The sequence below is a fragment of the Candoia aspera genome, chromosome 1, assembly GCF_035149785.1.
Source record: "Candoia aspera isolate rCanAsp1 chromosome 1, rCanAsp1.hap2, whole genome shotgun sequence".
Taxonomy (NCBI): domain Eukaryota; kingdom Metazoa; phylum Chordata; class Lepidosauria; order Squamata; family Boidae; genus Candoia; species Candoia aspera.
This window is the reverse complement of record NC_086153.1, coordinates 230,455,228-230,470,369: the sequence shown is the minus strand read 5'-3', so window position 1 is coordinate 230,470,369 and position 15,142 is coordinate 230,455,228. Positions and strand designations below refer to the sequence as shown.

At 39.2% G+C, this 15,142-nt stretch overlaps 2 protein-coding genes across 2 annotated transcripts; both read right to left on the bottom strand.

Moving 5' to 3' along the window:
• Nucleotides 1-4,588: 4,588 nt before the first annotated feature.
• On the bottom strand, nt 4,589-5,524 carry LOC134503258 (olfactory receptor 9G19-like). Its single transcript, XM_063312048.1, has one exon. It carries the CDS (start codon nt 5,522-5,524, stop codon nt 4,589-4,591), a length of 936 nt encoding a protein of 311 aa, XP_063168118.1.
• Nucleotides 5,525-12,274: 6,750 nt separating this feature from the next.
• LOC134503200 (olfactory receptor 2G3-like) lies at nt 12,275-13,925 on the bottom strand. The gene is made up of 2 exons (XM_063311923.1): nt 13,029-13,925; nt 12,275-12,334 (listed from the first exon to the last, which is right to left on the bottom strand). Exons 1-2 carry the CDS (start codon nt 13,923-13,925, stop codon nt 12,275-12,277), a joined length of 957 nt encoding a protein of 318 aa, XP_063167993.1.
• Nucleotides 13,926-15,142: the final 1,217 nt, after the last annotated feature.

Here is a 15,142-nt window from a genome sequence, read left to right as displayed (position 1 = left end):
AATCTCAGGTGGTAAAACATTCACTTGTTCTAAAGACTCAGGTTCTGTGAATATGTGAAAAGCCTTTACTGTTTCAGCCTGAAAACGTGATGGAGGAATACCTTTATTACTCCTCTAAGATCTGCAAGGTAATACAGGGCTTAAATTTTGACTCCTATCACTTTCCTGAGAAGCATCTGTCTCATCAGACAGATCCTCAGTTTGCTTTTCTGGCTTAATGTCCTCATCAGGCAAAAGATCACTATCAGCAAGTCCTTGCTGTTCTCTTGTGGTGGTCAGATCAACTGGAGAGCTAGAATTTAATCTCCCCCAGTTTTGTTCAGCAAAAGCAGCGCTTTTGCTAATTATTAATTTCTCTCCCATTATGAACCTGTAGCTCCTCTGGCTTTGTTCATAGCCAGCAAAGATGGCTTTCTTTGTTCTGGGGCCTCCTTTCCTTCTCTGTTGTTTTGGAATATGAATGCATGCAGTGCTACCAAACACTCTAAGGTGGTTTACCTTTGGTTTCACACCATAAAACAAATGGAATGGAGTGTCCTGAATCAGAGTTATACTGTCTGTTTTGTACATAACAGGCAGTAGGTATTGCCTCTCCCCAATACTTAAAAGATAAATGTGAATCTTTAAGCATGCATTCCATCGCATTTTGCAAAGTTCTGCCCTTTCTTTCAGCAACACCATTTTGCTGAGGGGTGTAAGGATTAGAAAGAATTTGTTATATCCCCTTGTCTGCTAGGAAACTTTTGAATTTGTGAGAAAGGTATTCTCCTCCTCTATCACATTGGAGTGCAGATACAGGCCTAGGGAATTTTCCATTTGCCCATGTCACAAAACCTTTAAATTTCTCAAATGCCTCATCTTTATGTTTTAAGATGTAGATAAATGTGTATCAAGAAATCATCAGTGATAGTCATTGCATACCTTTCTTGTCCAAGACTTGGAGCAAAAGGACCAATAATGTCAGTGTACAATTTCCAAAGGTCTAGTTGTACCTCTGTCACTGTGCTTACTCACAGGAGCTTTTAGTGTTTTGCACTCTTTGCAAACTACACAATCTAAGTATTTATCACAGGGTTTTATCTTTAGGTCAGCACACAGCTGTGGCATTTGTGCTATATACTTGAAATTAGCATGACCAAATCTCCTGTGCATCAGGTGTACACATTGGTCATGATATGGAGTGTTGCCAACTGCAGCCTTGCAGCTTGGCTTCCTTGCATTTTGCACAATGTACAAGGAGTCTTTTAACATACCAGAAGCACACAATTTCCCATTTTTACGTATCTCACAACCATTTTTCTTAAATGTTATGATATACCCTGTTGCAACCAATTGTGCCACAGATAAAAGGTTTGATTGTAAATTTGGCACATACAAACCACCTTTTACAGTTTCTCCCAAGCAGGATAAATACAAGTCACCTTGTCCCATAATTTTGGTTACAGACTCATCAGCCAAAGATAGACTTTGTCTTTCAGTTTTAGACAGTGACACAAAAGAGCTTTTACAATTACATAAATGACAATTGCCCCCAGAATCTAACACCCATACATCAGAATTACCCTTCTCAGCAACCTGTGCAATTTGGGTTGTCTGAAGAGCCTTCTTCTGTGTTGCCCTTGTGTTCTTCTTCTCTGTCTTTCTACTCTTGGGTCTCAAGGCACAGTCTTTCTGCAAATGTCCAGCTGAACCACACGTGAAGCATCACTGGCTGGCTAGTGCTGTTGCCTCAGCTTCTTTTCCCTCGTTTTCTGGTACTGCGGCTTTCCAAAAGGGACGGGGGTGGGGATCTTTCCTCTCTTCTCCCATTCAGCGAGTAAGAGCTGTGTAACATACAATGGGGTGAGGTCTGCTTCAGGCATAGCCTCCAGGGTACAAATCAGTGTGTCCCACATTTCATTTAGTGAGGACAGGAAGATATAGGATTTTGTGAGAGGTGTAAATTCCATTCCTCTCTCCTGCAACTCAACAAACAGCTGCTGAATATTATGCAGGTGCTCAGGAAGGCTATCCCCCTCTGCTAGGTAGGCTTTGTACAGCTTTTTTGTCAGGGTAACTTTACTCCCTGCTGTTGCCTTTATATACAAGTCTCTCAAAGTGTCCCAAAGTTGCTTTGCAGACTGCATACCTCGCACGTGGACTAGCTGATTGTCCTCAACTCCCAGGATAATGGTGGCTCTAGCCCGCTCATCCTGTCTCAGCCATTCAGCACTGGGATTTTGGGGGGTTTGCTCACCAATTGGCAGCCAAAGATTCTCTCTGCGAAGATACATCTCCATCTTCAGGGCCCAATTCAAATAGTTGGTCTCTGATAGGCGCTCCAGAGGCATTGCTGAGGGCTGGGAGGTAGCCATGGCTTCTTCCTTCTTTTGCAAGTCATCTCAGCTGGCTTCTTTGTCCTGTAGACTGGCAGTTGCTGGAAAATCTCCAGGTGGCTCCAAAGAAAATCTTCACAGGTCTTTGCTACCTGCCTTTAAATTGTGCATGAGGTGTGGAGCTGATCTCTCTATTCTCTCTGGGTTTTTACTGGGTTTACTGGGCCCATAACCTGTTGGCAGAGTGCTAGAAAGCCTTTGGCCCAGGAGAGATCAGAAAAGTCACACACCAGGCATTTCTATAAAAATAAATTTATTTACAGAAAGTACAAAAACATATTTACAGGCTTCTGCATTCTCACAGGCTCTCAGAGAGGAGAGAGATCTCCCTCAGCTGCATACTCTCTACATGCCTAAAGAGAAGGAAAACTGAAAACCAAGCTAACTGCCCTTGCTTCAGGCTATTAACACCTGAAAAGAGGACAATTAAATTCAAACTCTTCACCTGGCCAAAATGATTAGTTACCATAGTAACCTTAATCTGTAGCAGAAAACAATATACCAAACAGGATCAACCACTCTGTCTATCTCAAGAGAGGGGGGTTGAGCCCTTCATCCCCAATTTCTTCTGCACACCCTCACACTCTTTGGGAAATCCAACTTGAAAGGTACTACTATCATCTACTTCATTCCATGGTGAGTCGGTCTCTGCACTTCTGTTCGGCTAAAAAAAAAAGTGGAAAACTTCCTTCCAGGACTCCCCCACCCCTTCCCTTTTTTTATAGCTTAGCAGAACAGACAGGATATGACTGTTGGAACGAGAGTGTTGATTTAAGAAAAAAAGTGCAAGTCTTTTACTATGTATATCAAGATAAGAATTGGTTTTGGGGAAGTGAAAAACAGTAAGAGAAAGGGAGAGAAGAACTTGGCATGACTTCCATAGGCTTTAACTCAACAGCTATTTTTCCAGCCAAGAATCCACATCCACATCCATACACTATACAGGAAGAACAAGACAGAATGAATTATTCAGTGGTACAGACCAACCTATAAATTAAGTCCAATTCCACTTCTACCTCCACCATTTCCTAGATTGCTACTGATTCTCCTCCCACAGGATGGGTCCTGTTCCTTACTTGTCTGAAGCCTTTCTGGGAAGAGATGCCCTCTCCTCCCCTCCCCTCCCAGATAAAAACAACAAAATCAAAATTGAGTTTTTAAAGCCTAACGCCCCACTCCCACCCCAGTTCTCCTGATTGGTTCTTCATTATTTTGTTTTCTTGGACTCCAATGTGTCTGCCCTAGACTGACAGGTTCAGACTTGATTGACAGTTCAGATTTAAGTTTTCTTCTAACTCCTTCATGTCTCCCTATCCATTATACCATTCGATGGCAGCATAGAGTTAGAGTTTTCTCTATCTCTTTGCTGCCATTTAATCATCATCCAGACTTTTGCAGCCCATATAACAGGTCTAGCTAAAATTTTGAATTTGTAATTGTGAGGAGATAAGATGCCTGCTTTTTAACTTAGGCTATTCAAAATTCATTTAATGTAGCCTTCATTTTGAAATTGTTATAATTGCAAGCATACAAACATCTTGTGTTTCTTGGATCCCCAAAACTGAATTACAAAGGTCACTGAATTGTACAGCTGGAGAAAGGAAAAGGATCACAGGAATAAGTGTGTGCGTGTATTTCTCCTCCTGATTTTGAAAAGAGAGTGATGGTCAGGGGAATTAGAGACTCTCTCCTAAGAGCTTCTGAGTCTGTTTCTTCCCTTCTCAGAAGATAATAAAAAGAGGCAAGCTGGGAATGGGGCAGAAACGTGAGGCAGGAGAAGATGTAAATCCAGTGTGTTCCTGGCCACATAATTTACTGTTGAAGTAGCATGTTGTCAACACTGGTGCTGAAAAATGGCTGGGGTTGCAGTGGGTAGGAGATGTAAACAATTCTTCTACTTCTGCCATACATGGATTATCCAGTTAGACTTTAGATAAGCCAGAGCTCTCTCAATAATGTTTAGGACTATCCAGGCTAGATAAAGGATAAGAAAGAAATGTGTAGGATGTTCTCTGTGAGAACAGCTTGCCTGAAAACAAACACAAAGAAAGAAAAAAAGCAAAAGCAAAGCAATTAATGTAGAAGGAATGGTCCCTACAGACACATTTTGCAAAGGATGTTCTGGGAATAAATCTGTATGTAAATGCAGATCTAAGCCATATTAATATTTTCAGGATAATAAAGTACAAACCCACGCATTCATTCATATTCACTTAGGCTGTCTTCCATTTCATTGCTTTCTTCTTCAGAGCTTTCTTTACCTCCTCGTTCCTGAGACTATAAATGAGAGGATTTATCATAGGGATCACAACTGTATAGAAGACGGACACAACTTTGTCTCTCTCCAAAGCATAGCTGGAACTTGGGCGTGAGTAGATGAAGAGGATTGAGCCATAGTACAAAGTGACAGCTGTTAGGTGAGAGGCACATGTTGAGAAGGCCTTCAGTCTCCCTTTGGTGGAACGTATCTTCAAGATGGCTGCCAGGATGAGGACATAGGAGGCAAGAATAAGCGCCAGGGGTACAATTACATTAGAGACAAGAATGAAGTGCAGCACTGACTGGTAGCTCTCAGGCACATTACAGGAAAGTTTGACTAATGGAGGTAGGTCACAGAAGAAGTCATCAATTATGTTTTCATCACAGAAGCTCAGAGTGAAGGTTTTGACGGTTATTATTGTAGCGTTGATGAAACCACTGAGATATGAGAGGGTTACCAGTTCTGTGCATAGCTTTCTGGACATATGAGTGGCATACAGCAGTGGGTTTGTAATGGCCATGTATCGGTCATAGGCCATGGCTGCAAGAAGATAGCACTCACTGTAGGCAAGGCCAGCAGAGAAGAAGAACGGAGCAGCACAACCTCCAAAGGAAATGCTCTTGTCTTCAGAGATGCTATTTACCAAGATCTTAGGGGAATAGACAGAGGAATACCAGAGATCCAGGAAAGATAAGTTTCCAATGAAAAAATACATAGGTGTATGGAGGTTGGGGCTGCCACAGATAAGTGCCATTAGTGTGATGTTCCCTGTGAGGCTGGCTACATATATTAATAGAAACAAGACAAATAGAATCAGTTGTAGGTTTTGGTTGGCTGTGAATCCCAAAAGGATAAAGTTCGTGACTGTAGTGTGATTTTCTTCTTCCATGAAATACTAGGATCAACTGCTAAAGAAATATAAAAATTTTGCTGCAGTTATTTCATACCAGGTTAGCATAAATTCTCCAAGTGCTATGCTTCAGATACTTTAACGTGTAAATTGCAGAAATTAAACATTCTCCTTAAAAACACACAACGACGTTGGAAACAGATATTCCTATCTTAGATTATGTTCTAACAATACAGTGACTATTTGGATAAGGGAAATGGAAAACTTCAGTTACACTGCAGTTTCTATTTAGTAGAAGTTACTTTCTTATTACCAACGACTACATTTTTTTTCTCTTCAGAAGGATTCCTGGCCTTCGGACATTTCAAGTTATTTTTTCTTTTTAAGAAATTGTTTTTAAGAAATCAAGAACTTTTAGCCGATACAGCTTAGCTGAGCATGCTACTCTACCATAAAGCAAATATGCTTAATCCCCTATCAAAGCTATAGGAATTCTCCAAGCGTTGCTGAACCCACACCAACTCCAGCAGAGGGGACTCCAAGAGACAGCAAAGAGTCTGTCTTGCTCCATATGAATGGAACTTTATGTCAAAAAGGTAGATAATATAATGGTAGTTATATTATAATTGTAGGATATTATAATTATATAGTATATTATAATTGTAGTAGAGCCAGTTTGGTGTAGTGGTTAAGGCATCAGGCTAGAAACCAGGGGATGGTGAGTTCTAGTCCCTCCTTAGGGACAAAGTCAGCTGGGTGACCTTGGGCCAGTCACTCTCTCGCAGCCCTAGGAAGGAGACAAGGGCAAACCACTTCTGAAAAACCTTGTCAGGAAAACTGCAGGGACTTGTCCAGGCAGCCTCTGAGAATCAGACATGATTGAATAGATTTAAAAAAAACAACTACAGTATTAGTAGTTATGGTACCTCCATAGCTTGAATTAATTAATTTAGAAAGCTTTTTTTTACCTTTACTCCAAACTAAGCAGTAGAAGCTGATACAGCCAAACAGGTGACTCTTCTGGCTTCTAGGGACCAGCTCAACCTTTAGCTTCCAAACTGCCCAGACACAGGGCTGGATGAGACAAAGCTGGAGTGCAAGCAATCTCCTTTGTAGAGTTCAGTTGGCCTCATTCTGATCTCCTTCTGCATGTCAATCTTTCCTGATACATGATCTTGTCTAGAAAGAAAACACTGGTCCGAAAAGTATACAGGAGACAGTTCCTCCAAAACCAGAGTGTGATGGCTGATAGCTGAGGTCTGTTCACTTTATCCTATCCTTAATTTTTTTAAAAATATGTATTTTTAAAGAATCTGACTCTGGTGTTGGAGGAATTTGGAAAAGTCAAGCAACTATCCCTTTTTAAATCCTTTTTTGAGATGACTTAAATTTATTATTTACATACAAAACCAAAATGTCTGACCATTTGTTATAGTGCTATTAAATCACTGCTGTCCTGATCAACCACATCAATATTATAAACAGCCCCTAGCTTTTGTATCAGACATCAAGAAAAAATCTTTAGTCTTTGATTGCTTTATGTTTTATGGCCCAGGCAGACCTCAGACTTCGATACATTAGTTTTAATATCCATACTCTTTGTTATATCATACCATCAATATGACATTTGCTGCAAATCATTGGGGTTCTCAATCAATAACATATGCATAGAAAACTACATACACATTCATATCCCCAACTAAAACCTCTAACATCACCTGTATATCTATCTATTGATTAGTTAAACAATCCAGGGGACATAAAAAAAGAATCCTTGTCTTACTTTTGGCTGTGTGTGTGTGTGTGTGTGTGTGCACCTTCAAGTAGTTTTGACTCCTAGTGACTACCTGAACAAGTCCCTGCAACTTACTTGGCAAGATTTTCAGAAGTGGTTTGCCATTGCTTCCTTCCTATGGCTGAGAGAGAGGAACTGGCTTTGTTCCCTAAGGTGGGACTAGAACTCACGGTCACCTAGTTTCTAGCCTGGTGCCCTAACACTACCCCAAACTGGCTGTCTACTCTCTGCTTAGTGTTGAACAATTTGCTAAACATTCCATTACTTCTCATGCACGCTTCACATCCATCATATACTGCCCTTATTGTATTCAGCAATCACTTTTCCATATTAACTCAAAACATTTCATAGTTGAGGTCTGTTCACTTTATCCTATGGTTTCCCTAAATCAAGAAACTTACATTACGCTTCCTTTCTTACATTCATAAACTTCTCAGTGACTTGCAGAAGAGTGAAACTCTAGATTGCACACTCTTTGTCTAGCATAAAACTGCCCTGCTCTTCCCAAATGTGCTTATTGTCACCTTTTGTACCCATGCAATCAGAACTCTGAAAAATACCTTCCCAAGTTCACTTAACAGACTAATTCCCCAGTAGTTTTTGCTTTCACTTGTGCAGCTTTGCTCTTTGTATAGGAGAGCAATGATAGCATTCTTCCAGCTATCCAGGACAGATGCAGTCTTCACATACACAATAAGGAAATCACTCAGCCACTCTATTCATAAACCATATCCATAATTGGACATTTCTTGAATCATACCATCTCTGCCTGCACTCTTTCCACTGTTTAACACTCTCACAGCATTTATGACTTCTTTTTCATCTATAGTTCCCAGACAGTAATTTTTATATAAAGTGCTTCAGTCCCACTCTAGCATATTACTATCATTCCTATTCCAATGTCTAAAGTGCTCATTCTGTTTCACCGAAAATCATTGTAAGACTTTTATTTTAAATTCTTTTGGTTCTGCTGCAGAGTCCTTGTTTAGCCTTCTTCACCCACATCAAAAATATGTATTTTTTAAAAAAATATCAAAATAATTCTGCATTTTCTCTGTCTTTTGATCTTAACTATTCCTTGCTCTCTTTGAATACATTCTTTGCAATTATCTTTTTTTTATAAATAGGCATTATACAATTCTTTTCTTTTATGCCCATTTCTTGCAGCAAGTGTTCTCTCCTGTGGATTTTTCTCATACACAGCCTTTTTCATCCCATCCCACTAAGCAAACTTTTCATCCCCCGTCCCCCACTTCTTTAGCACTCTGTGCCTTACTTCTTTTCACTCTGTTCTGACCAGGTCCATATACTTCTTCCTCAGTTTCCGTTCTTTCTTTTGCAAGATTGCTCTGTTTTCTGATACTTATCATATGGAACTGTATTTCTCTTTCTGCAGTCATTCTACTATTACTCTCATTTCTTCTACTTTTCCCCTTTCCTTCCATCTCCATTTTTACCTAAGGTCCTGTGACATTTCCAAAAAATGCCTTGTCCTACAGTCAGAACTTCTCATCACCCTAATATCCTTCACTGTTTCTCTCAAGTTTTCTTCATAAACAATCAAATCAATTATGCTGTTACATTTACTTTCATTTTTTTCCTGTGTGTATATATCAATAGATCTATGCTTAAATCATATATTTGAAAACACAGTCTTTTTTCAAAGCTGGTATTTATCGGTCAACATTCTTATTTGTTCTTGGGACTCAGATGGCCCACTTTTCCTTTAGTCTCTTATTTTATTCCTGTACATCCATTCATGTCACCTAGCAGAATAAATTTTCCCTGGACTGCATTTATTAAGAAGATTATACAGCTTCCTCATATCTCTTCTTTGGTTTTTCCATTATCACCATTTACTGGCATAAAATGGGTAATTGGCACCAACCTGTGGATTTCTATATTCTGACACACTCATAGAAACCTACAGTAGATGACACAAATTCATATAGTCTGACATAAATCTTAGTCCTTTCATTCATACTTAAACCCATAATTTCACTTCTATTCATGTGAACTGCAACTTTACTCCACAACGTAAGACTTCCTTCAGATACATCACATCCTTTCTCTTTCTCTTAGTTTCACAGACACATAAAATCATAAAATACCTACTTTCTTTCTTTAATTTTATTTGTTAATTCATTACCTTTAACATTCACTTCTCTTACAAACCAGTATTCATATACTGAAGAGTGAAAATTGAATGCTTCTCCTTCTTTCTTCCCTGCTTAGAATCAAGTTGAATCTATCTGGAGACCAATCTCTTCAACAAAAATCCATTTGTTTTTTTTTACTTTTGATGGTACTTCTGATACATTTCAGCAATATAGCCTATTGATTTTGGAAGTATATACATTCAGAACATCAAATTCTCATGCTTCCTGAATCCCAGAACTAATTTATCAAATGAAGTTCAGGAGAAAAAATTCTTCATGGACACAATTACATTAAAAATGCTGATTGGAAAATGCTGGGGGATATTTATTTAGAAGATCATATTGTCTCTCAAGGATACCATCCAAGGGACCTCTTTAATTAGAGAAAACTTCAATGCCATGCTGTAATTAAAAGTTAGCTATTATATGAATAGACAGATGAATAACAAATAACTTCTTTGTCTTGATCAAAGAATAGATTTGAAGACCCATTCCCCAGAGAGTTCTCTATTAGCTATTTCTTTCCATTTGTAGCTTTATAAATTTCTTTCCAGTTGTAATTTTATCTATTCTGTTCATCATACACACACTCACACTCACACTCACACATACACACACACAGGGAGTGTACCAGAAGTCAGGTCCCATAGACAATTTATTATATAAATTACATTAAATTACATTGGTTGCCATTTTTCTCCTAAACACTTCCTTACTCATTTGATGCAAGACCTTTGAACATTCTTAAGTACAGTAACATTTTCTCTGATGTTCGTAAATTCTAAATGATGGTGTCCTTTAGAATATCTATTGGCCTATGGATCCTTACTTTTGGTACACACTCCCTCTCTCCCTCTCTCACACACATTCTCTTTATATATTCTTTATAAATTTACTTCACTTTTGTCACATTTGTGACAAAAGGGAGGTAAAATAATCTAGAAAGAAAATCAGAATAGCCAGGGTATATCTTATTTATAGCACCCTTTTCATGTCCATGAACTTGTACGTAATGCGGTGATTAATTACTGCATATCTTCTCATATTTACAAAATATTCCTCAGCCATCAATGCTACTGAAGTCATATTTCTAGCAAATCTGGGGGAATGGGGGTCATTAAGTTCAGTCTGATCTGGGACTTGCTTAGCACCCATCTCCCCTTCATACTCAGTTGGAAATTATCTGTAAACTTAACCAGTTGTAGGAGTGCTGGTGACCACTTCCAGATCATGGCCATCTCAAACAAGCAGATTCAATCTATGAAGAACGCTTCTGACTAACAGTGTGATTGAACGTCTTTTTCTTGTGAGCAGCGCCATCCACGCTCATGAAATTATGGTTGATTTGTCTACCAGTTCTGTAATATGTCTGTCATGGCCACACTCACATCACCTAATGTGTGAATCAGGTCCAACATTTCAATGTGAAGCAGTTCCCACCTGTTTCTTGGTCCTGCAACCCTGCAGGTGGTGGGGATACACAGCAGGTATCCCTTCATTCTCACCCTACCCACGTGTGGTGAGGGAGAAGTAAGCTGTGCCCACTTAATCTTGACCATCTGCAGTGAGTGTATGGTAATGTTGGGATGATACAGGGAGGGCACCATCAATATCCTGAAAGTGATATACAAGGGTATCCGATAGTCAGGACCAACCACATAGAGGAGATGCTGAATCCAGCTTCCTCCCCCACACTGTAGGGGTGATCATCTAAAGATTTGGCTTACCCAGATCCTTGACAGCTGCTTCAGTTTTCCCTGTGGTGATTTTACAGCAATAGTCATTGGCCTGCAACAGCCATTAAATAAAAAGGCTTTGATATATCAAAAAAGAATTTAGAAAGATGCTCAGACTTTTTAGAACTCTTTTGGTAATTTCCAGTTCTACCAAACTGTGTTTTATAGCAGCAAAGAGCTGCTTATTTAGACACAATTTCTATTGAGTTTTATGTGGCTTATTCCCAGGTATATGCATATAGCATCAGAGCTTAAAGAGACAAGTACGGTGTTTGAATATTAACGAGCTGGTGTTGCTGAGGAAGGCTTATGGAAGATGGTGATGTAGGCAGCTGCAGTTGGCTGGTTTCAAAGAGATGAAGACTAATCTCAGTGTGCCATGCAGAAAAAATCAAACTGTTTAATAAATGAAATTGGTTATTTTTACCCACATCTATAAATCAACCTCAAGATTTCAGCTAAAATATTCTATTATGTAGTTAATAGCAGATGGGTCTTTTTCCAGTACAAAGGTAGGAGAACTAAAGAATGCGACAGTGGAGGGTTTTTTTCCCCCTTATTTGAAAGCTTGAACTGAATTTCTTTAATATCATTTATACTTTGTTTCAGAATATATAGGAAGACTATTGGGGAAAATTAATACTGGATTATTTAGATTTGAAGTTTTTGTTCTTGAAAAACATAATTAATTGTTCTCTAAGTATACATTATGTACAAATCTTTGAAGGGGAGCTTCACTTTGATGAAGGTTTGAGCAAAGTGCTCCCTTGAAATTGCTACATGAAACAGTGAGGTTTTCTCACTTCTGAGTGTAAAGTGATCATGTTGTTTCACTTTGCTCTGCCTCACAAAGCTTTGGTGAGCATGGCTGGAGAATGCAGTGCTCAGCCAGCATTACTTGCCCAAAGATTTGGTGAGCACTATGGGAGGACATGCATTTTGTTTCCTCCAACATGCTCACCCCAACTTTTGGAGAGCGCTGATGGAGGACTTCTTGTTTGCCTTCTTCAACACCACCCATCCAAAGTTTTGATGAGCTCTGATGCAAGAGATGCCACTTGCCTCCTGTGGTACCAATCAACTGAAGCTTTAGTGAGCTTCATGGCAAGATACACTGCTCACCTCCTCCAGGGTTGTTCACCAAAAGCTTTTGTAAGCACTGTTAAAAAACACAACTTTCCACCTTCTTCCATGTTATGTTATTTTTATCATCTGTAAACCGCCCAGAGTCGTTGTATACAAGAATTGGATGGTAAAGAAATGTAACAAATAAATAAATAAATAAGAACGGAAGCCGTTGGAAACAAAGGAATGTCCAGGCCCTGTAAATGGGTGCTAGCATCCCTAATGAGAAGTATCAGATCCTCTGAAATTTACCCAGGAGATTAGTTTTGTCTAGGAAAAAATGCTGCTTAGTGAATTGAACCTATTTAGAATATGTAAACAGGACTTCTCTCTCTCTCTTCTTTCCTTCTCTGTCCAATTATTCCTTCTCCTCAACACATTTTCATCCTGTTTTTCTACTTCTTCCTTTTAGGGAGTGTCATCCTAAATTCAGAATTATATTCCTTTTGGATAAATGCAGTATTTGAATTCATAGGATATATTCAAAATTGGTCCCTCTTTTCTGGCTTTTGGAATTGTGTTCCTCTCTTCTCTTATGGAGATTATATCCCGTTCCCTAAAAGGAGGAGAACAATCCCCAACTACATGATCACATAGACTCATCTGCTGCTAAAACATTTTCATTTGCTTCTTGCATTTATCAGATTGGTTGTCAAAAAACAAATACCGAAAAAGCCTTCCAGTGAAAGAGCTCAGCATTTTATTATTGCCAGTAACCTCCTCAGAACATTCTTTACATCCTTGTTCCTCAGACTGTATATAATTGGGTTGAGCATGGGCATAACAATAGTGTAAAACAGAGCAATTACTTTGTCCTTGCCTCGGGAAGACTTGGTCCTTGGTCGCATATACATGAAAATGGCGGTCCCATAAAATATGATGACAACCATGAGGTGGGATGCGCAGGTTGAGAATGCCTTAGCCCTTCCTTGAGCAGTTCGTATCTGTAGCACAGTTAGGAAAATGTAGGTATAAGAAATGATAATCAACAAGAAGGGAATGAAGACTATGATGATGCTGAAAATGAACACAGCCATTTCAGCAAGGGAAGTGTCAGTGCAAGCCAAAGACAGCACAGCAGGCACCTCACAAAAATAATGGTTCAAGATATTGGGACCACAAAAAGGCAACTGAAAGGTGAAAATATTAATGACCATGGAGCTCATTAAGCTGCTACTCCAACAAAAGACAGCCAGCTGGGTACAGAGCTTCCAGCTCATAATGGCTGCATAATGCAAAGGCTGGCAAATGGCCACATAGCGGTCATAAGCCATGACCCCAAGCAGAAAGCATTCGGTCATGCCAAATGCTAAAGAAAAATACATTTGGATCACACAGCCCCAAAATGAGATAGTTTTCCATTTGGTCACAAGGTTCATCAGCATCTGGGGGACATTGGTGGAGATGTAAGAAATGTCTAGGAAGGAAAGATTAACAAGAAAAAAATACATGGGTGTATGAAGCTGAGGATTACTTCTGACAACAGAGATGATGGTGACATTCCCAAGCACTGTCAGGAGATAGCAACCTAGAAACATCACAAAAAGGATAAGCTGCATCCTGGGATGATTAGAGAACCCCAGAAATATGAACTCTGTCACAAATGTGTGGTTAATGTCCACCATGTTCATTCATATTGTTTAACCTGTGGGAACAAGATAAAGTATCAGTTTAAGTGAACTCAGTGGTGCCTACCCAACACCTGATCTGCACTGTTCCTGGCCATTTGTGCTTATTGAAAGCAGAATTGCAACATGTCATTTCACCTCTGTGAATAGCCTTGTACTCCAAGATTCTTCTTCCAGGGTAGAATAGCCTATCTTTCCAGGGAGGGGGAAGCTGTATGCATGTATGATTGTGTTTGAAGCAGATACAACATTAAGTGGATGTGAAAGGTACTTAAGTCCCCAACTGAAATGTACTTCTGGGATCCATAAATAAGAGACTGGATCCTATTCTGAGTTTATTTAATACTGTTTTCCCTGTGCCAAAAGGCAGCAATCCTATTTCCCATTTTCAAGATTAAAGGGGCACTGAACTAAATGGGATAGATGTCTGAGCAAGACATTTATGTAGTTATATTTATAGTAGAATACAATCACAGCAGTTAATGGCTCGGTATCCATGCTAATTTCATATAAATATATTCTGTCTTAGTATCCATTCATGCCAGGGGAAATGCTTATGAATTAAATTAAAGCATATCATTCAGATGTGCAAAGCAGACTGAAAGCAGTTATACAAGGCATAATGTTTTCTTCTGATAAGGAAGGCACTCTTCAAGCAAGCAAGCAAGTAACTTTATTGCAGCCTTAGACCGGTTTATAGACATAAGGTCCCTTGTAACTCATAAATGCAATATTATAGGAAGATTTGAAAAGCAACATAATATAATCTATATAAGAAAAGATTAAAAAGAACAAGAGAAAGGAAGGAAGGAAGGAAGGAAGGAAGGAAGGAAGGAAGGAAGGAAGGAAGGAAGGAAGGAAGGAAGTTTTTTTAAATAATACCCAACTATATTGCATAATATTTGCTGCCATGTTGCATAATATTTGCTGCTAGACAAAATTTGGCCACTTTATAGGTAACAATGGCCCTATGATCTGCTAGGAGGAAAGAGCTATAGCAATCATCACCAATGCTGGGCAGTTCTTTTATGAGGGGTCCAATTAACACAGCCCGTAAATCCTTATCAGGCAGCTCTTCCACTGATGATGGAAGTTAACATACCATAAGGATTCACAACTTGCAGAACCACCATTCATAACCGTAACCTTCGCTTCTTTTCAAATTGTCCAATTTAGTGGCCATCGTTACGCAGTTTATAGCCTGTGTGCACAGC

What these genes read in the sequence shown, in the direction of transcription:
- LOC134503258 (XM_063312048.1), bottom strand. Translation starts at nt 5,524, where the DNA reads ATGGAAGAAGAAAATCACACTACAGTCACGAACTTTATCCTTTTGGGA.
- LOC134503200 (XM_063311923.1), bottom strand. Translation starts at nt 13,925, where the DNA reads ATGGTGGACATTAACCACACATTTGTGACAGAGTTCATATTTCTGGGG. An exon ending in GGAACAAGGATGTAAAGAAT is followed by an intron (nt 12,335 to 13,028) that starts GTTCTGAGGAGG and finishes GTTTTTTAACAG; the next exon opens with TGCTTACAAAAGCTTTTGGT.